Source organism: Lampetra fluviatilis, chromosome 53 (assembly GCF_964198595.1).
Source record: "Lampetra fluviatilis chromosome 53, kcLamFluv1.1, whole genome shotgun sequence".
Classification (NCBI taxonomy): domain Eukaryota; kingdom Metazoa; phylum Chordata; class Hyperoartia; order Petromyzontiformes; family Petromyzontidae; genus Lampetra; species Lampetra fluviatilis.
In genome coordinates, this window is record NC_136327.1 from 827,985 (window position 1) to 854,057 (window position 26,073).

The 26,073-nt window shown below is 56.7% G+C and overlaps 1 protein-coding gene across 1 annotated transcript; it reads left to right on the forward strand.

Annotated features, from left to right (window-relative positions):
* The first annotated feature begins 4,698 nt into the window (after positions 1–4,698).
* On the forward strand, positions 4,699–25,692 carry PCSK4 (proprotein convertase subtilisin/kexin type 4). The gene is given in 15 exon segments (XM_078879133.1): positions 4,699–5,513; positions 12,595–12,699; positions 12,910–12,957; positions 12,959–13,045; positions 13,537–13,683; positions 14,627–14,703; positions 14,976–15,064; positions 16,564–16,736; positions 16,882–17,094; positions 18,265–18,365; positions 19,214–19,447; positions 20,847–21,004; positions 21,821–21,954; positions 22,136–22,321; positions 25,175–25,692. Coding segments are annotated over 15 exon segments (2,373 nt in total). The 5' UTR covers positions 4,699–5,306; the 3' UTR covers positions 25,589–25,692.
* The last annotated feature ends 381 nt before the right edge of the window (positions 25,693–26,073 follow it).

A 26,073-nucleotide genomic window follows, 5' to 3' on the forward strand; every position in this document is an offset into this window, starting at 1 on the left:
CTGCATCCACCCTGCTGGATCACCGGCGTGCCTAGCCACCACCGTGCGGCTCATAGAGCTCTGCACAGTCGGATTCAATCATCAAATCCTCCAGGATAAATACAGATTCGGATTCTGATAATTAAATACGGATTCTGAATCATGTAATGGTGATATCCTGTCCACCTCTCAGCTGAGCTCTCAGCCGAGGCCTACAACGCCGAGAGATTCCCGGGCAATCAACAGGCTCAGGCCGGCTTAGCTTCTGAGATCAGAGGCATCGTTGAACCGGCTGAGCACTTGCATTGGAGGCTGCCTGGAAATAACAGGTGTTACAGGCTTGGGTAGGCGAGCTGATCGGTAGGTGTGGAGTTCAGCCACGCGTTCTATATATCTGCGTGGAGTCCTGCGTATCACCTCCCGGCATGCATGGGATTTTCTCCATGCACTCTGGTTTCATTTCGACACGCCAACCACTCATGTAATGAACACAAAGCAGGAACCTGCAAAAGAATGCCAGAGTCAGCAAGGCTTTCCTGGATAAACAAAGGACGTGAATACGATTATTGTATACTGGAGTGGACATACATTAGATGATGATGACGCCTTCATTCAGCAGTGGAGAGAGAATATAATGATGATGGCAATAAAGTCTGGCTGCACACAGGATTGAACACGCACGAGAGGACAGCCACCGCTGAGATGGAGCGATGTGATCAGATCGCGTGTGTATGAGCTTGGTTTGATTGTTACATCACCTTACCCGCTTTGGGAGGAAGGCCTTCATCCAATCCAGCAGTGGATAGATCATGGCTGATGATGAGGGCTGGTTGCCAAGACAATTCGGCAGACACAGCTGTGAGTGGTGCGGAGCGCGGGGGTGGTGGGGGGTGCAGGTGAGGAAACAAAGGGGAGTGGGGAGTGGGGTGCAGGCAGTCAGGTGTGCGCGGTCTTCGTCTGCCCACAGCCCCTCCCCTCCCCGCCCGCCCCCCCGCCCCTTCGCGTGTGCACTCCGCCTATTTGTTGAGCAAATAAATGAGGTAAATAATGAAATAAAGCACCCACAAGAGTAATTGCCACTGCCCCCGCCTGATTGCTTTCCAAACCGGCAGCTTTGATCGGATGATTCGGTTGTTGGGTTTGGATTGTGGGCAGGGCCGGATTTAGGGGGGGGGGGCAAGGAGGGGGGGACATTTGTCCAGGGCGCAAAGTACTCCACCGAGTCACGGAAGTAAAATATAAGACACATTTCAGTTTCTAATTAAGAAGAGAAGGTACAGGCGCAGCCCCTGCAATTGCTCGCTCAAGTCACTGCTGGCGGAAGGGGGTCACTGCTGGCGGAAGGGGGTCACTGCTGGTGGAAGGGGGTCACTGCTGGTGGAAGGGGGTCACTGCTGGCGGAAGGGGGTCACTGCTGGCGGAAGGGGGTCACTGCTGGCGGAAGGGGGTCACTGCTGGCGGAAGGGGGTCACTGCTGGCGGAAGGGGGTCACTGCTGGCGGAAGGGGGTCACTGCTGGCGGAAGGGGGTCACTGCTGGTGGAAGGGGGTCACTGCTGGTGGAAGGGGGTCACTGCTGGCGGAAGGGGGTCACTGCTGGTGGAAGGGGGTCACTGCTGGTGGAAGGGGGTCACTGCTGGCGGAAGGGGGTCACTGCTGGCGGAAGGGGGTCACTGCTGGTGGAAGGGGGTCACTGCTGGTGGAAGGGGGTCACTGCTGGCGGAAGGGGGTCACTGCTGGCGGAAGGGGGTCACTGCTGGCGGAAGGGGGTCACTGCTGGCGGAAGGGGGTCACTGCTGGTGGAAGGGGGTCACTGCTGGCGGAAGGGGGTCACTGCTGGTGGAAGGGGGTCACTGCTGGTGGAAGGGGGTCACTGCTGGCGGAAGGGGGTCACTGCTGGCGGAAGGGGGTCACTGCTGGTGGAAGGGGGTCACTGCTGGTGGAAGGGGGTCACTGCTGGCGGAAGGGGGTCACTGCTGGCGGAAGGGGGTCACTGCTGGCGGAAGGGGGTCACTGCTGGCGGAAGGGGGTCACTGCTGGCGGAAGGGGGTCACTGCTGGCGGAAGGGGGTCACTGCTGGCGGAAGGGGGTCACTGCTGGCGGAAGGGGGTCACTGCTGGCGGAAGGGGGTCACTGCTGGCGGAAGGGGGTCACTGCTGGCGGAAGGGGGTCACTGCTGGTGGAAGGGGGTCACTGCTGGTGGAAGGGGGTCACTGCTGGTGGAAGGGGGTCACTGCTGGTGGAAGGGGGTCACTGCTGGCGGAAGGGGGCCTCCGCTCCTCGAGGGGGATTTGCGGCCTAACTCTTCCACACTGGCCAAGGCGTCTTGGAAGGAGGTGGGAGCAGCTCACACTTCGCCCCGCCACACGACGAGACCTGCCCGATTAAATGGCTGTGGTGAACACAACAATGATCACGGCTGCATGGACAGATGCAGGCGGGGCGCAGGGGGGGGGGGGTTCAAAAACCTGCTCCATCGTGTCGGCTGCCGCGTCGGAAGATCGGAATCGAGTCGGCGACCTCTGCATTGAAAGTTCGCTGTGCGAACCATCACGGCACTTCGACAGCACCCCCGCTATGATTGTGATAGGACCAACAACGAAGAAGCTCTGCCCTACTTTGAGGGGAAATCCTCTCCTTAAACTGTGCTGACCTCGAACATATTTGCGGCCCACAGAAGCCTGGCAACAACCTATTTGCTGTACTGCCTGCCCCCTAAACGTGCGATGTGCTGGTTTAGCGTGTGGATGTGAGTGGGTGTCTCGCGTGATCCACCACCCCCCCCCCCCATTTTCCGGCTAATCCCCCAATACCCCTACTTACTCATCATCATCAACCAAAGATCACAACCATCATCGGCAACTATAATCGTCAACAACGACGCGAACGATGCTGTTGAGTTGTGTACGACTCTCGAATTTAGCGTTGAACTTCCACGAGGACTCCATGGGCTCAAGAGCGAGGGGTGCTCGCATGTCAGGCCGGAAGTTCGCCCCCATTGATTCGAGGGAGCACGACTGCTGACGAGCCACTGAATGTTGAAACCGATCCTCGCCCATCAACGTCTGGCAGCTCAGCAGCAGCGATTCGAGCGAGCCCGAACCCTGCTGCTGATGAGACAAAGGATGTTGATGGCGATCGAGATCGCGTTTGTCTCGAAGTAACGCTGCTGAATTGACGCACTCCCGCGATGTGTAAGGAACCCACGAGAGACGCGTGAAGGGGCCGTTGCTGTCACGTACCAAACGGATCAGATGCATCGTCATGGTCAACCCACTGCTGGAGTGGACTCATGCAATGATTGAAAACTTGCAGATGCAGTCCTTCCTGCCTATGCATTTCATCAACAACAACAACAATATTTTATTTTATTTCCCATGGCATTGTAAAGGCGACTGCCGTAGCATTGCGGCTGTGAGTCGAGCCTGGCAAGGCGTCGCTTTGGCACCAGCCGTCTCTTGCCGTGTCTCTTGCCGTGCGTTTTGCTATTGCTTGCTATGTCGCATTCATACCTCCCAGTGGGTGAATGTGACCAACAACCATTATCAACATTATCATCATCATCATCAACAACAACAATTATCTTCTTCACACAACGGATATCAACAATCATTACGGGCAACCCATTGTGCTCTAAATCATTAAGGTAACTACAACAAACAACCACTATCATCGACATCATCATCATTATTATAATAATAATTATCGTCATCTTCGCCCATCACCAATCATCACCCACAACCCATTATAATCATAATCAGCATCATCATCATCGTCACCATCACGTCCAATCAATCGTCCCCCATCACCGTCGTCACGCCATCATCACGGTGACGCACAAGCCGCGTCTGCTGTGTTTTCTTTGCCATCGATTCTGAGCCATTGTGAGTTCCCAAACCACCCACCGCGTTCCATCTCCCCCCTCCCCTCTAACCCCGGCTCCCAGCCACCCACGCCCCCCCATTGCACCCCCTCCCATTCCCCCCCCCCAGCACCCCCCCCCCCCTCTGCCCCCCACCTCCTCCCACCTCCACCGCGCTCTCTTCTCTTGACGTCACTGCGAGGCGAGGGAGCGCGCGTCTTGAAGAATGAACCAAATTTAGGAGCAGCCCTTGACGTGGGAGAGACAAAGATCCACCGCATAGCCTCATCGAACTGGAGGAAACACGCACGCACACAGGCACACGCTCGCGCACAGAGAGACACACGCGTAAACACACAGAGATGCAAAAAAGGAAGACAAAGATCCCCCGTATCGCGTTGACAGACTGTTGGGGCAAGTGCTGTTAGCGAGCACCTATGAAGGCCGGCACGGCACACGAGGGGGGAGTGTGGGGATGGGTGGCCAGCACCACGCCCGGCCGCCTTTGTCTCTCAAGTGGCGATGATTACACACCTTATCAGCTACTCATTTGAGGCCGAGTCGACCTAAGCCATTCCCAGAACCGGTTCAGATAATCGTCACTGGTGTTGGCCGTGGGCGGGAATCAAACTCGGCTCGCCAGATTCACAGCGCGGAGCGCTAACCGCTACACCACCGCTCCCCACACACACAGAGATACCCACACAGAGAAACCCACGCAGAGATGCACACACAAATACAAAGATCCCCCGTGTAGCCTTGCAAGACTGTTGGGGCAAGTGCTGTTCGCGAGCACCTATCAAGGCCAGGGACACGCACGGATACACAAAACAAAGACACGCACGCGCACACAGAGGCGCGCGCGCACACGTGGAGACGCGCGCGGGAGGGGCTCGTCCAAGTCAAGCTGCTCGCTCGCTCGCACTGACTCACTCAGCCCCCTCCCCCGCCCTCCCTGCCAGCACTCGCCTTCATTTCTCGCGCTCCGTCACCCCCCACCGCTCCCTCCTCCTCCCTCCCTCTCCCTCCGCTACGCGATGGTGACGCGCATTGGAGCGGGGGCTCTGGTCCAGCGTAGATCCTCAAAACCTCGGAGCGGCCCCCGCAGCAGCTGCACAAGACGGGAGGGAGGCGAGACGACGCCCCGAGCCGGGCTCCAGGACCCGGAGCGACACTCGCGAGGAGAGCGGCACCCAGGCGGAGAGGAGCGTGAAGCCGCAGCGCGCGTCTGCTGTTCTCTCTCTCTCGGTATCTTCACCCTCCACTCTCTCGACCTGTCACGTCACCCGTCACCTGCTGTCATCTCCTCTCTCGCCTCCCGAAATCTCCGATCACCCCCCACGCTCGCCTCCTCTCTCTCAACTCCCGTCTTTCCCTCCTCTTCCTCCATTCACACCGTCCGTCATCCCGTCCGTCCGTCCGTTCCGATTGGAACCCCCCTCGCTGCCCCCGCTGCGAGGTTCCACGATGAGGGGGGGCAGCAGGCGAAGCTGCCTGCACGCTGCCCGCCTGCTGGGCTGCCTGGCCCTGGCGGGGTGCTGCTGCTGGTGGAGCCCCGCGGAGGCCACCCCGGGCGCCAGGCAGTACGTGAACGAGTGGGCAGTGCAGATCGAGGGGGGGCCCCACGTCGCGTCCGCCCTGGCTGACGAGCTGGGATACCGTCTACTAGGCCAGGTGAGCCGTGGTGGTGAGTGGGGTTGGTGAGTCGGGTGGTGGTGAGTGGGGTGGTGGTGAGTGGGGTTGGACGGTAGTGGTGGTGAATGGGGTGGTGGTGAGTGGGGTGGTGAGTGGGGTGGGGGTGGTGAGTGGTGGTGAGTGGGTGGTGAATGGAGTGGTGGTGAGTGGGGTGGTGAGTGGTGGTGAGTGGGGTGGGGGTGGCGAGTGGGCTTAGGGGTGGTGAGTGGTGGTGGTGGTGGTGAGTGCGGTAGGGGTGGTGAGTGGTGGTGAGTGGGGTGGGGGTGGTGAGTGGTGGTGGTGAGTGCGGTGGGGGTGGTGAGTGGTGGTGAGTGGGGTGGTGAGTGGTGGTGGTGGTGAGTGCGGTGGGGGTTGTGAGTGGTGGTGAGTGGGGTGGTGAGTGGTGGTGAGTGGGGTTGTGAGTGGTGGTGGTGGTGAGTGGGGTGGGGGTGGTGAGTGCGGTGGGGGTAGTGAGTGGTGGTGAGTGAGGTGGTGAGTGGTGGTGAGTGGGGTAGGGGGGTGGTTAGTTGCCTTAGGGGTGGTAGCGGTGGTGGTGGTAGAGGTGGCTCATTGCCAGCGAGCCTTCGACACTTCACGTGGCCTCAAGGTGCACCTAGCCTGGCACAAGCACCGTGGTGACGTCACAGCCACTTAGTAACGAATGACGGCTGTTGTTGGTGGTGGCGAGTGGGGTAGCAGTGGTGGTGGTGAGGGGGTCGTGGTTGATGGTAGTGGTGGTGAGTGGGGTGGTGGTGAGTGGGGTGGTGGTGGTGAGTGGGGTGGTGGTGAGTGGTGGTGATAGTGGAGAGCGGTGGCGCAGTGGTTAGTGAACTGCGCTACGACCCTGTCCACCCGGGTTCGATTCCCGCTCACGACCAATAACAGTGACACTTCTTTGAACCGGTTCCGGGCCTCCCCTAGGTCGACTCAGCCTCAAATCAGTAAGCTGGTGCGATGTGTAAACATCCGCACTTTGAGAGACAAAGGCGGCCGGGCGTGTATTGTTCACCCACCCCCTCGTGTACCGTGCCGGCCTTCATAGGTGCTCATTAACAGCACTTGCTCCAACAGTCTGTAAAAGGCTATATGGGGACCTGTATATTTGCCTCGAGTAGGGGTGGTGGCGGTGGTGGCACAAGAAATGCTGAATTTCAACCGACACTATCCGGAACGCTGTCACAGGAACAGTTTTGTTCACGCCACATCCATCCTGCCTCAATGTGTCCGTATTGTGCCCTATATTCACAGCAACCTGTGCATTTCATGATAAGATTATGGGCTACAATAATATCGGGTTATGGATAGGCGCACCTTGCACTCTCGTGGTAGTGCCTTACGCCGACAATCCCGCTCCAAGCCGGCCCAGCAGCGTTCCGGAAAATATCACGTGACACGTGAGACTCTCGTTACAGGTGAAGTTGGTAGTGGCGATACCCGTGGCGGTGGTACAGGCGGTGGTTCTGCTTATCATTCTCTACTCGTCGTCATCGTTAACAGCATAGCAACCATCTCCACCACCATCATAACCTGAACCATCATCACAACCACGACATCTGCTATCACTCTTGCCGACTCCATTTGCAACATCACCACCAGCAGCAGCAGGGGCAATATCCAAATCGTTATCGCCACCGTCGTCATCATAATCACATCGCGATCGTAATCATCAGCAGAGGCAACAACAGCAGCAGCATCGTAATCACCACCATAATTTTAATCTAAAGTCATCAGAAGCATTAGCAGCAGCATAATTACTGAACGTGTCATCTCTAATAATATAATCCGTTTCCATTGTGAAAACAATCCTCATCATCGTCATCATCAGCGCCATCATCGTGGCCGTGTGCACTGGTCACGGTCAGCGAGTCGTCTCCACCGCCATGCGCGTGCGTGCGCGTGCGTGCGCGTGCGTGCGCGTGCGTGCGCGTGCGTGCGCGTGCGTGCGCGTGCGTGCGCGTGCGTGCGCGTGCGTGCGCGTGCGTGCGTGCGCGTGCGTGCGTGCGTGCGCGTGCGTGCGCGTGCGTGCGCGTGCGTGCGCGTGCGTGCGCGTGCGTGCGCGTGCGTGCGCGTGCGTGCGCGTGCGTGCGCGTGCGTGCGCGCGCTTCCTGGGGCTCCGCCGTGCTGAGATCGAGGCGAGGGAACATTCACTCGCCTCGCAGCAGCAGTAGCAGCAACAGCAATAGCAGCAGCAGCAACAGCAACAGCAACAACAGCAGCAACAACAGCAGCAGTAGCAACAGCAGCAGCAGCAGCAGCAGCAGCAGCAACAACAGCAGCATCAACAACAACAACAGCAGTAGCAGCAGTAGCAGCAACAGCAGCAGCAGCAACAGCAGCAGCAGCAACAGCAACAACAGCAGCAGCAATAGCAGCAGCAACAGCAGCAGCAACAACAGCAGCAGCAGCAACAGCAGCAACAGCAGCAGCAATAGCAGCAGCAACAGCAGCAGCAACAACAGCAGCAGCAGCAACAGCAGCAGCAGCAACAGCAACAACAGCAGCATCAACAACAACAACAGCAGTAGCAGCAACAGCAGCAGCAACAGCAGCAGCAGCAGTAGCAGCAACAGCAGCAGCAGTAGCAGCAGCAGTAGCAGCAACAGCAGCAGCAGTAGCAGCAGCAGTAGCAGCAACAGCAGCAGCAGCAACAGCAGCAGCAGTAGCAGCAACAGCAGCAGCAGTAGCAGCAGCAGTAGCAGCAACAGCAGCAGCAGTAGCAGCAGCAGTAGCAGCATCAGCAGTAGCAGCAACAGCAGCAGCAGTAGCAGCAACAGCAGCAGTAACAGCAGCAGCAACAGCAGCAACAGCAGCAGTAACAGCAGCAGTAACAGCAGCAGCAACAGCCGTCTATTCATTATCAGACGCACACGACAACACAAAGACAAATATCCCCCGTATAACCATAACAGACTCTATAATAGAGGTTTTTTTGTTAGATCGCGTACATATATAAATGTGTCGTTAAACCCGCCACCACCCGACACAGCAAATTAGTAAGGTTTGTCACGTAAACAGACAGTGCCAATTCGTTATTAATACAATCCACAACATTTACAATCTGAGTACGACGTTTCGCCAGTAATTACAACCGGCATCATCAGGCGACAGACAGAATTGTCGAAAAATCCTCCTCCTGTTTCGTTCCTTAACTAGAGGGGCAGCTGTGGTGACACCCCTTGTGAGCCCTTCTTGAGAGAAGTGGGGGAGGGTTAATTAATGCATCTACATTACTTTGGATATCTATTGCCGGTTCGGGTTATTAACATGGTAATCCACGCACATTATGCATGTACAATGTTCTTTTACATACTGACGATTGTGTCCACTAAAATAGCAGTACCTGTTCACAGGTAATTCACATTGAAGTATGGTGACCTGTATAGGCATGCATTTAAACAATGTATTATGATTATTCGCTTCCAAGCAGCGCTAAAGCTTGCATCTATCCGAACGGTTAATTTATTTTTATTTCTCTCAATTCAATAGATTATCGAATTAGTCTTGGCCAGTAGTAGCTATTTTTGCACAGAACTTCAACATTATCTAAACCAAATGTGTGTCCTGGTTGGCACGCGTATTCTGCCACTGCAGACCGTTCTATCTGGGAGTATTTAATTTTCCTTTGGTGATCGTTTAATCTCGTGCTGACCATTCGTCCTGTCTGCCCATCATAGCATTTGCCATAAGAGCACTTCACAGACTGCTGGGGCAAGTGCTGTCAGCGAGCGCCGACACAACACAGACAGCGACGCACCTAGAAAGACAAAGACCACCCGTGTAGCCTACGCCAGGTCGCAGGGGCAAGTGCTGTCAGCGAGCGCCTATTGAAGCTGGCACTGCGGGTGGTGGGCTCAGCGCCACGCCCGGCCGCCTTTGTCTCCCGAGTGATGACTCTTACACACCGCACCACCTACACATTCACATACACGCCCCCATTCTCAACGACAGCTCCCGATCTCGTACAATCATTCTCTCTTCGACGATACGACTGACTCCTGTGATTCCGCCCCCTTGTGGGGACATCGATGTTTTGTTTTGTGTCATTCTGTGGCGTCCCCCACTCCGCAGTGCACCCCCTCTCGTCCGGAGTTCTCTGTCGAGATCAGTCCAGGCCTGCCGTCAATCACGTGACTTGTGTGTGCGGCCACCCCCACTCAGGCGTGAGATGAGTACCTGGTGCGATGTGTGATACATCACCACTGGGGAGACAAAGGCGGCCGGGCGTGGTGCTGGCCACCCACCCCCCTCGTGTGCCGTGCCGGCCTTCTTCGGTGCTGCTCGCTAACAGCACTTGCCCCAACAGTCTGTTAATGGCTACACGGATGATCATTGTCTTTGATGGTGTTGGCTATTATGATGATGGTGATGATGACAACTATATTGTGGTGATTGTTACAATGTTGATGGGTGGGAGGTCTGACCACGCGGTGCTGATGGCGATGTGAATGGGGGTGATGTTAATGGTGATGTTCATGGTGGTGGTGGTAATGTGAATGGTGGTGGTGGTGATGGTGGTGATGTTAACGGTGGTGATGGTGGTGGTGATGGTGGTGGTGATGTTAATGGGGGTCATGGTGGTGGTGATGCACGTAAACACGATCTTGATTCTGGCAATAGGCGATGATGTAATTTGCTAGCGGATGTCGTTATGAGTCAAACCCCGATCGAGATCATCAGCGAGCTCCTGTTTCAGCAGCTGCTCGCGGTGATGTGTGAAGGAGAGCATGGACGATGACCCCCCCCCCCCATCATTAACCCCCTCCCCCCATCCCCATCACCCCCACCATCCTCATCACCCCCCATCACCCCCACCATCCCCATCACCCCCACCATCCCCATCCGCACCGGACCGGTTCACCGGAGCGTCGCTGTGTAATTAAAGATAATTGTTAATTGGCCACGTGACGCTGTGTTTGGATTGTGTGATGTGGCTGAGTCTCGAGACGAATCAGAACAAGAGTTCACACTGGAGGAATCCGATGAGCTGTTAAGCTCTTTTCAAAGATCTCGAGCATTGACGAATGTACCCTGTCCCCTAACTCAACCCCAAACCATATTCTTGGTTCTTTCGGTAAAGTCACATAGATAGAAAATAAAAAGTAAAAATAAAAAATACAAATACATTTTAAATAATAAAAGCAATTTTTTTTTCTATCTACGTGACTTTACCAAAAGAACCAAGCATATGAATTCCTGCAGTCACGAAAGTTTTAAGTCAAAACGTAACCGTAATCGTTCGCGCAACCCTAACCATAATTGTAACCATATCCCCAACTCTGACCAGAGCCTGAACATGACCGCAAGGTCAAACAGTGACCCTAAATCAAGAGTGACCCTAACTTATACCCCAGCTGCTCTAACCTAACCCCTGTCCATGGAACTTGAGTCGATCACTCGACGACATCGGCTACACGACACTGCCAACGCTTTACCTCTCGTGCAGAAAGAACAAACCCACAACGCATTTGTCAACAACACCGGGTGGTATGGCCTTATAATGGAAATGACCCTTCTTCACAGAACATTAATGTACATGCAATAAAGGGCCATTGCTCGAAACGTCGCCTATTATCCATGTTTTGCGTCATCAAGCCACATGGTATTGTTATTGAAGAATGCGCTGTTATGAACGCAGCATAACCCCCCCCCCCCCCTACAAACACACACGCGCGTGTTTGTGGCGGCTTCCATCCGCCCCAGCTGCTGCCATGCCCCAAGGCACCGCTTCAACGCTGCACACGATGCGAGTGTGGTTAGCGTGGGGTTGGTGGGTCACGACGGGAGCGCGTGTGTTTCGTGCTCCTGCCTACGAAGTCGATGCTCCCGTCCTCGTGTGATGGCTCGGCACTCTGCGTTGGGTTCTTTCCGATCCCTCGGCGCGGCAGCGGAAACAATGGTCACGTGTCATAAACCACTCCCCACCCCCAGTGACAAAGATCCCCCGGAAAGCCTTAAGATAGTTTGGAGGAAAGGGCGGTTAGCGAGAACCGATGAATTGGTCATGGGGCCTCCCCTAGGTCGACTCAGCCTCAAATGAGTGCGTGGTGCTATGTGTAAACTTCGCCACGAAGACAAAGACAGCCGGGCGTGGGGTGCTGGCCACCCCCCCCCCCTCGTGCACCGTGCCGGCCTTCACAGGCGGCGCGACTCGCTAACAGCGCTTGCTCCAACAACAGCCTGTTGCGACTCTACGGGGGATGTTTTTCATTGTCTTGTGAATGCCCTCGCCACTGTATTCAGTAGCTGCTCAAATACCAGAATAATAATTAACAATTGTTATTAGTGTGTATTAGCATTTCTACTCTAGTCCGACTTACTGGTGCTAATCAGTAATTGTCATTATGCTGTAGTTATTGTTTGCGATGTTCTATTAAAAACATGTTTTATTAGTCAGCGATTTAATGTTCAACGAATGAACATTGACAGCATTGCTGCCGTCTCGTGGCGAGCCAGGGTAGAGCTCCCCCTCAATGCCCACCCACAGCAATGGAGTTGGAACAGATGGAGATGAGTCCACGCTTTGCCGTACAGTCTTCTGCTGCTCGCGAGCCGTGGGCATGCTCCACCCACGCGTTGCAGGCGGCACCGCAGCATCTTAATACGACTCTTGACTTGAACTAGACTATTTGTATTTTGCCAGGTGAGGCCCACTAAGCTATGTAACTCTCTTTCAAAAGCAACCTGACCACAAATGAGAGCTCATCAAAGTGGCTCGTCGTGCGGAAATTTATAGCAGCCGTCAAATACCCTAAACGCGTGTCGATTCTACACGTGGAGGGAAAACCCCTGGATAAAAATCCACGCGACCACGGGGAGAGAGACACGCCAACTCCAAATATACAGCAGGTGCCAAAAGTCGGGATCGAACCCACGACCTCCTGTATACCAGGCGAGGTAGTGAACATCTCGCCACCGCGGCACCCGTCTGCGTGCGATCCACCAACCCTCGCCGCTGCCTCCACAGCGCTGTGGGTCGCAGGCAGCGGCCACGCGCAGCAGCGTAGCCACCAACAGCGCCGGGGGCCGGCGCGCGGCTGCTCCGATGCGTAATCGCTGCCCCGTGGCCGCCTTGCACCGGCAGATCGGGGCGCTGGACGACCACTACCTCCTGCAAAGGCGCGACCTCCCGCGGAGGGTGCGGAGGGACGCCCAGGAGCACACGGAGCGTCTCTCCAGCGACCACCGGGTACCCACCCCCCACCACCACCCCCACCACCCACGTCGACTCACGCGCGCCGCCCACTGACGCCGCTCCTCGCGCGTTCGTTTCTGTGTCCGCTCATTGCCTCTGCTGCGCCCCATCGGCGCGACGTTCGCCGAGACCACTCCAGGTGGCATCACGACTCTGCCTGCCCCCCACTGCCCCCCACTGCCCCCGTCTGCCCCCCCCCTGCAGGTGAAGTGGGTGGAGCAGCAGTACCACAAGGATCGCTCCAAGCGCGCGCCCCCCCGCGCCCCCCCCCGCGCCCTGCCCCCACTGCTCCCCCGTGGACATGTTCGACGACCCCCTGTGGTTCAAGCAGTGGTACCTGGTGAGCACCTGGGGGGGTGGTGAGAGTGGTACCTGGTGAGCACCTGGGGGGGGGCGGGGGGGGTGGTGAGAGTGGTACCTGGTGAGCACCTGGGGGGGGGGTGATGAGAGTGGTACCTGGTGAGCACCTGGGGGGGGGGGGGGCGGGGGGGGTGGTGAGAGTGGTACCTGGTGAGCACCTGGGGGGGGGGGTGATGAGAGTGGTACCTGGTGAGCACCTGGGGGGGGGGGCGGGGGGGTGGTGAGAGTGGTACCTGGTGAGCACCTGGGGGGGGGGGGGTGATGAGAGTGGTGGGGGCGATAAGGTTGGTTGTGGTGATGGAGGTGCTCGCTAAGGGCACTTGCTCCAACAGACTCTTCAAGGTTCCCGATTTGCACGGTTGACTACGCACAGTGCAAAATAAGTTCAACATACATCTCTACCAGTCACAACCACCAACACCCCGTGCCCCCCCCCCCCCCCCGTGTCCCCTGTGCTGCCCCCCTGAGCAGCAGGACACGCGGAGGGACCGCTCGCTGCCCAAGCTGGACCTGCACGTGATCCCCGTGTGGCGCGCGGGGATCACGGGCCGCGGGGTCGTGGTCACGGTGCTGGACGATGGCCTCGAGTGGAACCACACGGACATCCGCGGCAACTACGTGAGGAAGGGGGAGGGAGGGAGGGGGGGGAGGGGGGAGGGAGGGAGGGGGCACACGTCCGCAGTGGGCGCCGTGAGACTCGTGCGGCCTCACAGCGAGAGGGGGGCCTGGGCTCGGCTCCCGGATTTGGGGACATTTCAGTCGCGTAGAGTTCGAGCGTTCTCCTGGGAATACGAGGATTCGTCTTCTGCCCAGAACCCTCCTCCACAAATCCTACCCACTAAACCCTGACCCCTAAAACCTGACCCCAAGCAGAGGCGTACCTTGACATGGGTGTCTGGTAGAGGGGGCAGCTGCAGCAGCAGCAGCTGGGTGTCTGGTAGAGAGGGCAGCAGCAGCAGCTGGGTGTCTGGTAGAGAGGGCAGCAGCAGCAGCAGCTGGGTGTCTGGTAGAGAGGGCAGCAGCAGCAGCTGCAGCTGGGTGTCTGATAGAGAGGGCAGCAGCAGCAGCTGGGTGTCTGGTAGAGGGGGCAGCAGCAGCAGCAGCAGCTGGGTGTCTGGTAGAGGGGGCAGCAGCAGCAGCAGCTGGGTGTCTGGTAGGGGGGGCAGCAGCTGCTGTGTTCAGTGTTGATGGGCCCTGGACACCGCGTCGGCCAAACCCGGCCTGGAGTTGAAGAGTCACTGAGTGATGGACGATTCGGATATAGCATGCAAGGAGTGCTCACCCCCAATCCACCCTCCAGCCCTATTCCTACCACTAATTCTGCTCCTACCCCTATCCAACCCAACCCCTATTCTACCACTAACCATATCCTCCGATTAGCACGGTTGGCTACGTACAGTGTGAAAGAAGTTCAACATACACATACATATCCAATCCTACCCCACAATCCTAAACGCGAACCCTGCTACCCTACCCCGAACCTGATCACTAACCCTCCCCTACTCCCAACCTGATCACTAACCCTTACCCCGCTCCCCTCCCCATGACCCCTGACCCCCAGGACCCCGACGCGAGCTACGACTTCAACGACAACGACCCCGACCCCTTCCCCCGATACGACATCACCAACGAGAACAAGTGAGACCACAGCCACCGCCACAAACATTTCTGGGACTCCCCTAGGTCAACTCAGCCTCACATGAGTACCCGGTGCGGTGTGTAAACATCGCCACCCGGGAGACAAAAGCGGCCGAGCGCGCTGCCGGCCACCCGCCCCCACTTCGTAGGCGCCGCTCGCTAACGGCACTTGCCCCAACAGTCTGTTCAGGCTACCCGGGGGATCGTTGTCTTTATACCCCCGTGACCCCCGTGTGTGTACCCCCGTGACCCCCGCGTGTGTACCCTGGCAGGCACGGCACCCGCTGCGCCGGTGAAATCGCCATGCGCGCCAACAACGGCAAGTGTGGCGTCGGGGTGGCCTTCAACGCCCGCGTGGGAGGTGAGCGCCTCACTCGCTCACTCGCTCACAGACTAACATTGCCCACAGACTAACACTGCCCATAGACTAACATTGCCCATAGACTAACATTGCCCATAGACTAACACTGCCCATAGACTAACATTGCTCATAGACTCACATTGCCCACAGACTAACATTGCCCATAGACTAACACTGCCCATAGACTAACATTGCCCATAGACTAACATTGCCCACAGAATAACATTGCCCATAGACTAACACTGCCCATAGACTAACATTGCCCATAGACTAACATTGCCCACAGACTCATAATTGCCCATAGACTAACATTGCCCATAGACTAACATTGCCCATAGACTCACATTGCCCATAGACTCACATTGCCCACAGACTAACATTGCCCATAGACTAACACTGCCCATAGACTAACATTGCCCATAGACTAACATTGCCCATAGACTCACATTGCCCACAGACTCACATTGCCCATAGACTAACATTGCCCACAGACTAACATTGCCCATAGACTTACATTGCCCATAGACTAATATTGCCCATAGACTAATATTGCCCATAGACTAACATTGCCCATAGACTAACATTGCCCATAGACTAATATTGCTCACAGACTCACATTGCCCATAGACTAACACTGCCCATAGACTAATATTGCCCATAGACTAACATTGCCCATAGACTAACATTGCCCATAGACTCACATTGCCCACAGACTAACATTGCCCATAGACTCACATTGCCCATAGACTAACATTGCCCATAGACTCACATTGCCCATAGACTAACATTGCCCATAGACTAACATTGCCTATAGACTCACATTGCCCACAGACTCACATTGCCCACAGACTAACATTGCCCATAGACTAACATTGCCCATAGACTAACATTGCCCATAGACTAACATTGCCCATAGACTCACATTGCCCACAGACTCACATTGCCCATAGACTAACATTGCCCATAGACTCACATTGCCCACAGACTAACACTGCCCATAGACTCACATTGCCCATAGACTAACATTGCCCACAGACTAACATTGCCCATAGACTAACAAGTTATTGAGTAAATATCAAGGACGGAACTAAAAATGGGAGGAAGGCCACGCTCACCGACGTCTTTGAGAAAGGGCACCGAGAGAGCGAGAGAGCGAGAGAGATTGTGTACCCAATACCAATCAGAATCACAACGGCGAGATCACGCAGAGATGGAGTCAGTGGCGTGGCCAAGATCTCATTCCCGGAGCGGCTCTCCGCACCGCTCCGGCTGATATCCGGCACCGTGCCACACCCAACGCTCCACGGTGGTGGTCCCATGTCAGATCCGAGTGGCCCACAGTGGCCAAATACCCAGAGATCGATTCCCCAGTGATGGGCCAGACCACGGCTAACTGAACGCGATCCACGTAGCCCTCTCCCACACCCTGCCACCACCCACCCGCCCGTCCCCACGTAACCCCGTGGCCCCCTTGACCTCCCCCGCCCCCGCCCCCCCAGGGATCCGCATGCTGGACGGCATCGTGACGGACGCCATCGAGGCGAGCTCCATCGGCTTCAACCCGCAGCACGTGGACATCTACAGCGCCTCCTGGGGCCCCAACGACGACGGCCGCACCGTGGAGGGGCCCGGACGTCTGGCGCGCAAGGCCTTCGAGCACGGCATCCTGCGGGTGAGGAGGGCCCTGCCCTGGCCACCCACCCGCCTGCGCGCCCTACACCGTGGGAACGACAGCGCCAACACCACGCGTCCTCCATTATAATTAGCATCGTCGTTATCTCTCACCCCGAACATCGACCCCGTGACCCCGTCGCCAGGGTCGCGGCGGGAAGGGCTCCATCTTCGTGTGGGCGTCGGGGAACGGGGGTCGGCAGGGAGACAACTGCGACTGCGACGGCTACACGGACAGCGTGTTCACCATCTCGGTGAGCAGCGCCTCGCAGCGCGGCCTCTCGCCCTGGTACGCCGAGAGGTGCTCCTCCACCATGGCGACGGCCTACAGCAGCGGCGACTACAGCGACCAGCGCATCGTACGTACCCCCCACCCCACCCCACCCCACCCCACCCCACCCACGCACCGCTTCCACCCACCAACCACCCGCGACGAGCCTGCGTGTGCAGGGGGGGGGCACCTGGAGACAGGGAGACAGCAGGGGATAGGGACACCTGGACGTGGACTCACCTGGACATTGGGACACCTGGAGACAGGGAGACAGCAGGGGATAGGGACACCTGGACGTGGACTCACCTGGACATTGGGACACCTGGAGACAGGGAGACAGCAGGGGATAGGGACACCGGGACATGAACTCACCTGGACATTGGGACACCTGGAGACAGGGAGACAGCAGGGGATAGGGACACCGGGACATGAACTCACCTGGACATTGGGACACCTGGAGACAGGGAGACAGCAGGGGATAGGGACACCTGGACGTGGACTCACCTGGACATTGGGACACCTGGAGACAGGGAGACAGCAGGGGATAGGGACACCGGGACATGAACTCACCTGGACATTGGGACACCTGGAGACAGGGAGACAGCAGGGGATAGGGACACCGGGACATGAACTCACCTGGGCATGGAGACACCTGGAGACACAAACACCATTAAACAGACACTCCTAGGCATTGAGACACCACAATCATGTCACAAACAAGTGCGATGACATGATCACATTGCTAGTGATGATGTTGGTGATTTTGATGTTGATGGTAGTGATGTCGATGATGTTGATGGTGTTGATGTTGACGATGTTGTTGATGGTGGTGGTGTTGACATTGTTGTTGATGGTGGTGTTGATGTTGTCAATGTTGTTGATGGTGTTGATGTTGACGATGTTGTTGATGATGACGATGTTGTTGATGGTGGTGGTGTTGATGTTGACGATGTTAATGGTGGTGTTGATGTTGTCAATGTTGTTGATGGTGTTGATGTTGACGATGTTGTTGATGATGACGATGTTGTTGATGGTGGTGGTGTTGATGTTGACGATGTTAATGGTGGTGTTGATGTTGTCAGTGTTGTTGATGGTGTTGATGTTGACGATGTTGTTGATGTTGACGATGTTGACGATGTTGTTGATGGTGGTGTTGACGATGTTGTTGATGTTGACGATGTTGTTGATGGTGATGTTGACGATGTTGTTGATGGTGGTGTTGTTGACGATGTTGTTGTTGATGGTGTTGTTGTTGCAGGCGAGTGCGGACCTGCACAACGCGTGCACCGACACCCACACGGGCACCTCGGCGTCGGCGCCGCTGGCCGCCGGGATCTTCGCCCTCGCGCTCGAGGCCAAGTGAGGGGCGGGGGGGCGGGGGGAGGGGAGGGCTGAGGGGGTGGGAGGGAGGGCGGGGCTAGAGGGGACGGGCGGGGGGGAGGGAGACGGGGGGAGAGGGAGGGGGGAGAGGGAGGGGAGGGGGACGGGTGGGGCTAGAGGGCTGGGGGGGGCGCTTTCAGGAGCGCTTCTGCGGCCGTCTGGAACGCTCTTCCATCCGATATTAGGAAGCCACTGGAGCTACGCCACTTTTAAATCATCATCATGTAGATTGACAAACTCTTTGTTTGAGAACTGCTTTTTGTGTGTTAGTTTGTTTTCCTTCCCCCGCACCTCCGATTAGCGCGGTTGGCTACGTACGGTGCGAAAGAAGTTCAACATACTGTACATACAGACGGGGTGGGGGTGGTGATTGATGGTGGCATAGGAGCGGTGGTGTAGCGGTGAGCGCTGCGCTGCACTACGAACATGCTGACCCGATTGCGATTCCCGTTCACGGCCAACACCAGTGGCGATTGTCTGAACCAGTCCTGGGCCTCCCCTAGGTCGATTCAGCCTCAAATGAGGACCAGGTGCGGCGCGTAAACATCGCCACTGGGGAGACAAAGGCGGTCAGGCGTGATGCCGGCCACACCCCCTGTGTGCCGTGCCGGCCTTCGTAGGCGCTCGCTCACAGCCCCAGCAGTCTTTGAGGGCGACACGGGGGGTCTTTGTCCTGTGGTCGTCGCCGCGTCGATGGTGGACCGTGTTGAACGGGTCGCCACGAGACGCCCCCCCCCCTCCCCCACTGCGCAAGCAGCCACGGCGAGCCACGTTCTGTGGGCTCACCGTCGCCCCCCCCGTCCTCCTCCTCCTCCTCACCACCGCAGCCCGGCGCTCACCTGGCGAGACGTGCAGCACCTGGTGGTGTGGACGTCCGAGTACGACCCTCTGGCCAACAACCCCGGCTGGAAGCGCAACGGCGCGGGCCTCATGGTCAACAGCCGCTTCGGGTTCGGGCTCCTCAACGCCAAGGCGCTGGTGGAGCTCGCGCGGCCCGCCACGTGGCGTCACGTGGCGCCCGCCAGGGCCTGTGTCGTCACAGACGACCGGTTCACGCCCAGGTGAGCGGCCCGGTTGGGGTGGGCGGTGGGGTGAGCGCGCGGGCAGGTGTCGGGGGGGGGTCAGGGGCAACGGTGCTGGGGTTAGGGGGTAGGGATGTAAGGGTGCTGGGGTTAGGGGGTAGGGGTGTGAGGGTGTTGGGGTGTAGGGGTTAGGGGTCGAAGTGTTGTGGTCTGAGTCTCGACTGAGTCTAGAGTAGTCTAGAGTCGCTCTCTTGGTAGAGCTCCCTCTCGTGGAGGCCCCTTCCGTCAGCAATGGTGCCAGCGAGCGATTGCAGGGCTGGGCCTTTACCCTTATGGTAACTTCTACCACTCCGTCATTAACCACTCGCACACCCACTCACTTCCCCATCCACTCACCCACTCACTCACCGACTCGCTCCACCATCCACTCACCCACTCACTCCCCCATCCACTCATCCACTCAACCACTCATCCACTCACTCATCCACTCACTCACCCACTCACTCAACCATGCATCCACTCAACCACTCACCCACACGTCTCCTCACTCAACCACCCTCATCACTCATCCATCCACTCACCTGCCCATCTGGATCATTCACTCACTGAATCACACATCCACCCACTCACTCACTGACTCACCCACTCACTCACCTACTCACTCACTCACTCACCCACTCACTCACTCCACCAACCACTCACCCACCCACTCACCCACCCGCTCGAGCGGGGCGATGGTCACCGAGGAAGGCGCCGCTGTTCCACAGACACGGCCCGCGGTCGTTCCGCAGTAGGGGGCGATGTGTCAGCTGTGCGCCTGATCCAAATGGAGTGATTCGTGGTGTCATTGTTCAAAAGTGGCCCGTGACTCCGGCACACGATGGCCTACTCTTGCGAACGACGTCACGGCATCTTTATCGTCACACTGCGAGTGAAGCAGACGGTCCGTAGTGGTAGTGGTAGTACATTTTAGATGTTTAATGAACATTACCGCAGTAATAACCACCCACTCGCTCGCCCACTCACTCTCTCCCTCGCTCCTACTCTTGTGAGTGATGTAAGGCGACTTTGAACGTCCATTGTGAAGCAGACGATGCACAGTCGTGGTATTGTTATGGTCAATACACCACAGCACCGCAGTATTAACCAGGGTGGCACGCCGGATTCGAACAGCGAACCTCTGCAACAAACACCGAGCACGCGACCGCGCGTGCCGCACTGTACGAGTAGAAATTGAACTTCTTTCGCACCACCGTACGGAGAAAATCGCGATAATTGGAGGTCCATCACCGCTGCCCCACAGCGCGCTAACTGTTGTGGCACTACCACCACCACCCACCGCCTCCCCCACACCACCACCCACACCACCACCCACGCCACCCACACCACCCACACTACCACCACCCCCCACCGCCTCCCCCACGCCACGGCACTGCAGGTGGCTGGGTAACGGGCGGGAGGTGTCCGTGGACATCCCGACGCGGGGCTGCGAGGGACAGGAGAACGAGATTCGATCCCTGGAGCACGTGCAGCTGGAGACGACTCTGGAGTACACGCGGAGGGGAGACCTCCACATCACGCTCACCTCGCCCACGGGTGAGAGCTCATCCAGCTCACCCCCCACTCCGCTCACTCACCACCCCTCACCTCTACCCCCCGACTCTGATCCACGCAACCCTCACACCGCCAACACCACCACAATCACCACTTCCCAATATCATCACCACCACAATCACCACAAACCAATGTCAACAGCGTCATCACCAGCATCACCATCAACACCGCCAATGTCACCAACATAACCACCACCATTAATCCAGCAGCGTGGAGGTAGCGAGGGTTGGTGGCTCGCACACAGATGCTCCGAAACTCCCTTCGCTTGGCCGTCGTGGGGACGCGGGCACAGCAAAGTGTGGACTCCACTTGTCCCCCCTGTGCGGGACACGGCGCTTCCCCCACAATGCACGTGCCGGTCTTCTCCGGATGCTCGGGCTTGCTCCCGCACGTAAACACTCAACCATTGGCCGATAATTACAGCTTCATATACAGAGGACCGCAGAGCACAGGCGGTTGTTGCTGCTGCTGCTGCCTTCCCGCTCGTCCGTGGTTCTCCCTCGCACCCCTGAGACATCCTCGTGGTCGTCACTCTCACCACCCACGGCCCTCGTCCGGCACTCGCCAACGGGGACGTGAACCGCGGCGCTTGTGCCAGGCTAGGTGCACTTTGAGGCCCCCTCACGTGAAGCGTTACAGACTCTTGCTGCCGGCAGGAGGTCACGAGTCAGGCCCAGGCGCCACGGGTTGACTCACCCCTCTATGTTGGATGTCTGAGATGAGCGGTGATAGAGCTCGCCACTGTGCCACCACCATCATCATCGCTACCGCCCCCCCCCCCCCCGCGGCCCCCCACAGGCACGACCACGGCGCTGCTGGCGGAGCGCGAGCGCGACGCGTCTCGCGACGGCTTCAAGGGCTGGCCCTTCATGTCGGTGCACACGTGGGGAGAGAATCCAGTGGGGACCTGGACCCTCACCATCACCGACCGGGTGAGTGTCTGCCGGACGTGGATCTTGATGCTTCCCAGTCTCTTTGCGTCTCTCACTCTCTCCCACCAACCCACCGAGAGTGCCGTTTTTACAATTCCTGATCTTCCCAAAAAACTTTGTCGTCGTCAATGTCACCGCGTGCCACTGCCGCCGTGTGACCGACATCGCCGCTGTGCCGCAGTCCGGGCACGTGGAGAACGAGGGCCGCGTGGTGGCCTGGCGCCTCGTGCTGCACGGCACGGCCGCGCGCCCCACGCACATGGCGGCCCCGCGCCTCTACAGCGCCTACAACGCCGTGCAGAACGACCGGCGCGGGGTGGACGCCTCGCCCGAGGACCCGGAGGACGCCGCTGACGCCAACTCGTGGGTACGACTCACGTGGGCTGGTGGGGTGCGGGAGGGGGCGGTCTCACCTCATGATCCAATTTCAGTTTTCAGTTTCATGTATTAGGTATAGCCCTGTGAGCCATGCGGCTCTTGACTCGGGTGCAACCGCAACAAAACTAAAACATGAACAAGAAACATCTTAAAGTGACTACACACAAGAGAAAAAATCCTGGAAAAAACAGCAAAGTCTTCCAGAAAAAGCACCGCATTTCAACACTGTGTGCAAAAATCCCAGTGGGATGCAAGTCAAACAATAACAACCATGAGACAATGTAGATTAAAGTTATCAGGCTAACTCTGTACTACAACAAACAAACATGGCCAGACCAAACCGTCCTCAAAATCACCAAAATAAAGCCACAAAAACAATGTAACAGTGATCATAGGAACTGTGATTCAAATCCAACAACAAACGATTTACATAACATGTACGACCAAACCCCGCAGCCATAGCTGGTTGCATGAGTCACTCCATAACAGCAAGAGCATCAGTAGCAGAATAAACATTTCTCGATACACCTTTAAAGATCAGCACACCACAATCAAAACTCAAGATCATACTTTGCAGCGGTCATCCGGAATGATACATTTGATTTCAGGCCATTCTGAATAGCATTGGCAGCTAAGTGTGTACAACTCCTCTAGAGCAGTTTTGAGTGAAGATCTCACAGGTAAAATTTTGATTTAAAGCTTTCGTGACTGCAGGGATTAATATTCTTGGTTCTTTCGGTAAAGTCACGTAGAAGGGAAATAATAAAATAATAAAAATATAAAACAATTAAAATTCTCACGACGTTTCGACTGCAACACTAGCAATAATCATCAGGTGTGAAATCCACAGCTAGAAAAGTAGAAAAAGATGGCAAGCTACCTTTTTTGGATGTCCTAATACAAAAGAGACCTGATGGTTGAATGAGCCACTCTGTCTATAGGAAAGCTACCCATACGGATGCTTACCGGAAACCGGATTCCCACCACCATCCATCCCAGAAGAATTATCTCATCAAGACTCTGCACCATAGAGCCCAATGCATATCTTACCAGGAACACATTGCCAGTGAACTCAAGCACGTACACCAAGCTCTTAAGGCTAATGGTTACTCCGACTACACAATCCGCAAAGCCATCACTCCCACCATGAAGAAGGACCCTCTTGAGGAGCCATTCAAAACTATCACCTTACCTTACATTGCGGGGGTCACAAAAAAGATCTCCAAAATCTTGAATAAACACAAGATCCAGGTCTGATTCAACACATTACATAAAATCCGTGATCTGGTTCCGTCTGTAAAAGATGTGATTCCGGACATACAGTACCCTGGCGTCTGCAAACTGAGTTGCCTCTGTGGTAGTAGTTACATTGGAGAAACCAAACGACATGTCTCAGACCGCATCCGTGAGCACAAGGCAGACCTAAAACACGGTAGGACCAACACCTCGGCCGTGGCAGATCACTGGTATAATTCAGTGGGCTCACATGACATTGACTTCTCCAAGACAGAGGTTATCTGCAAGCCATCTGGCTACCATGAGAGATTCGTTCATGAGGCTATCCACATATACAAACACAGAGACAATTTCAACCGAAAAGATGGATTCTGGCTTAGCAATTATTGGAAGGATTTGATAAACCAGAGCGGGTCTTAATTGATTGTGTTCACGCTTGCGGTGACTTTCAGACCGCATTCCATTTTCTTCTCCCCCCTCCTCTTTTCCGAACATAGATGGACTCGTCCATCTGGCCAACTGCCAAATCGCTGTCCGTGGTGCTGACGTCAGGACAAACCGCCACTTTTTAAAAAATGTTCTTGCTGTGGATTTCACACCTGATGATGATTGCTTGTGTTGCAGTCGAAACGTCGTGAGAATTTTTATTGTTTAATATTTTTATTATTTTATTATTTCCCTTCTACGTGATTTTACCAAAAGAACGAAGAATATACCTCACAGGTAGTGATCGAAGTTGCAGTTTATTGGCGATAGCATTCCAGACCCTTGATGACAAATATCAGAAGAGCCTTTACCCTTTCTGGCGGCAATAACAGGCCAGGTGTTAAGGATGTTCATACACCAAACAGACACCTTACTGGCAAGCCTTCCAAGTCTGCATTAACCACACGTCAAAACATGCAAACAAACATGCTCTGATAATTATACTGAATATGTGGCATTGTCTTTTAAATTGATTGGCCTACACCAGAGACAGCCTTCTTTATGGCATTGTCTCGCCGATGTTGGACCAGAGAATGCCAAAAGGTGAAAAAGCAAACATCAGAGCACGTGCAGCTCGGGTTGAACAGCAGTTATATCTGTGGGACCTTTTTTGCCAGTTTCAAACCGATGAAAAATGTAAGAATTGGCTTTAGCCTTTATGGCAAAAAACAGGTGTGAAAATGTTCAAACACCAAATATATACTTTCTTTTGCGTATTGGTGATTCTGGCAAGAATGTCCCATCGACTCAATTCTCCAAATTTGCCGATACACCGCAAATTACTCATCAATAGAGAATCATCCTTGATACACAGGGACAGCTGCCACTGCGGGTGCCCCTATCAAATGTGCGGAGACTTCCCGGCGTGTAAGCGGTGCTCATTATCACCACTGCCGTTGTCACACAGGTTACCATCACACGCAACATTGTACCACCACGCATGCACTCATCCTTGATTTATTGGGTTAGGCCACGTAGTGATCTGGCCAAATTTGTGTCACAAAACCCTCCACAACTATTTCTCCCCTCTCCCCTGTCCCTCTCTCCCCTCTCCTTATGTCTCCCCCTACTCGCCCCCCTGTCTCTCCCCCACACTCTCTCCCTCCCTCTGCCCGTGCAGGGCTCCACAGGAGTCTCCTCGTCCTTCCCCGGCACCCGTGGCCGTCCGGAGCCCCCCGCCTCCGAGTCGGCGGAGCGCAACGAGGTGGACGAGGAGGAGGAGGCGGCGGCGGGCGACGACGACTACGGCGGCGGCGGCGAGGTGGCGAAGGCGGACGACGCGGACTCGCGGCGCGGCCCGCGGCTCCCGCCGTACTTCGTCGCGCCGGACGAGGTGGAGCGGCTGCTCGGCCTCTCGGCGGGTGGACGGCGGCGGCAGGGCGGCGGCGGCGAGGTGGAGGGCGAAGTGGAGGGCGAGGTGGAGGGCGAGGTGGAGGACGAGGCGGAGCGAGCGGAGCTGCACCGCCTGCGCGGAGACCCGGGCCGGGCGGACGCGGCGAGGGCCATCGCACGGCTGCTCGCGATGAGAGGGTGACGGCGGGACCAGGGGCCGTCCTCGTCTCACCTCGTCTCACCTCGTCTCACCTCGTCTACCACGCACGACGACGCGGGCGGCACAGAGGCGGCGGAGGAGGGAGCGAGGGGGGGAGCGAGGGGGGGAGCGAGGGGGGGAGCGAGGGGGGAGCAATAGGGGAGCGAGGGGGGGAGCGAGGGGGGGAGCGAGGGGGGAGCGAGGGGGGAGCAATAGGGGAGCGACGGGGGGAGCGAGGGGGGAGCGAGGGGGGAGCGAGGGGGGAGCGAGGGGGGAGCAATAGGGGAGCGACGGGGGGAGCGAGGGGGGAGCGAGGGGGGGAGCGAGGGGGGGAGCGAGGGGGGAGCAATAGGGGAGCGAGGGGGGAGCGAGGGGGGAGCGAGGGGGGAGCAATAGGGGAGCGAGGGGGGAGCGAGGGGGGAGCGAGTGGGGAGCAATAGGGGAGCGAGGGGGAGCAATAGGGGAGCGAGGGGGGAGCGAGGGGGGAG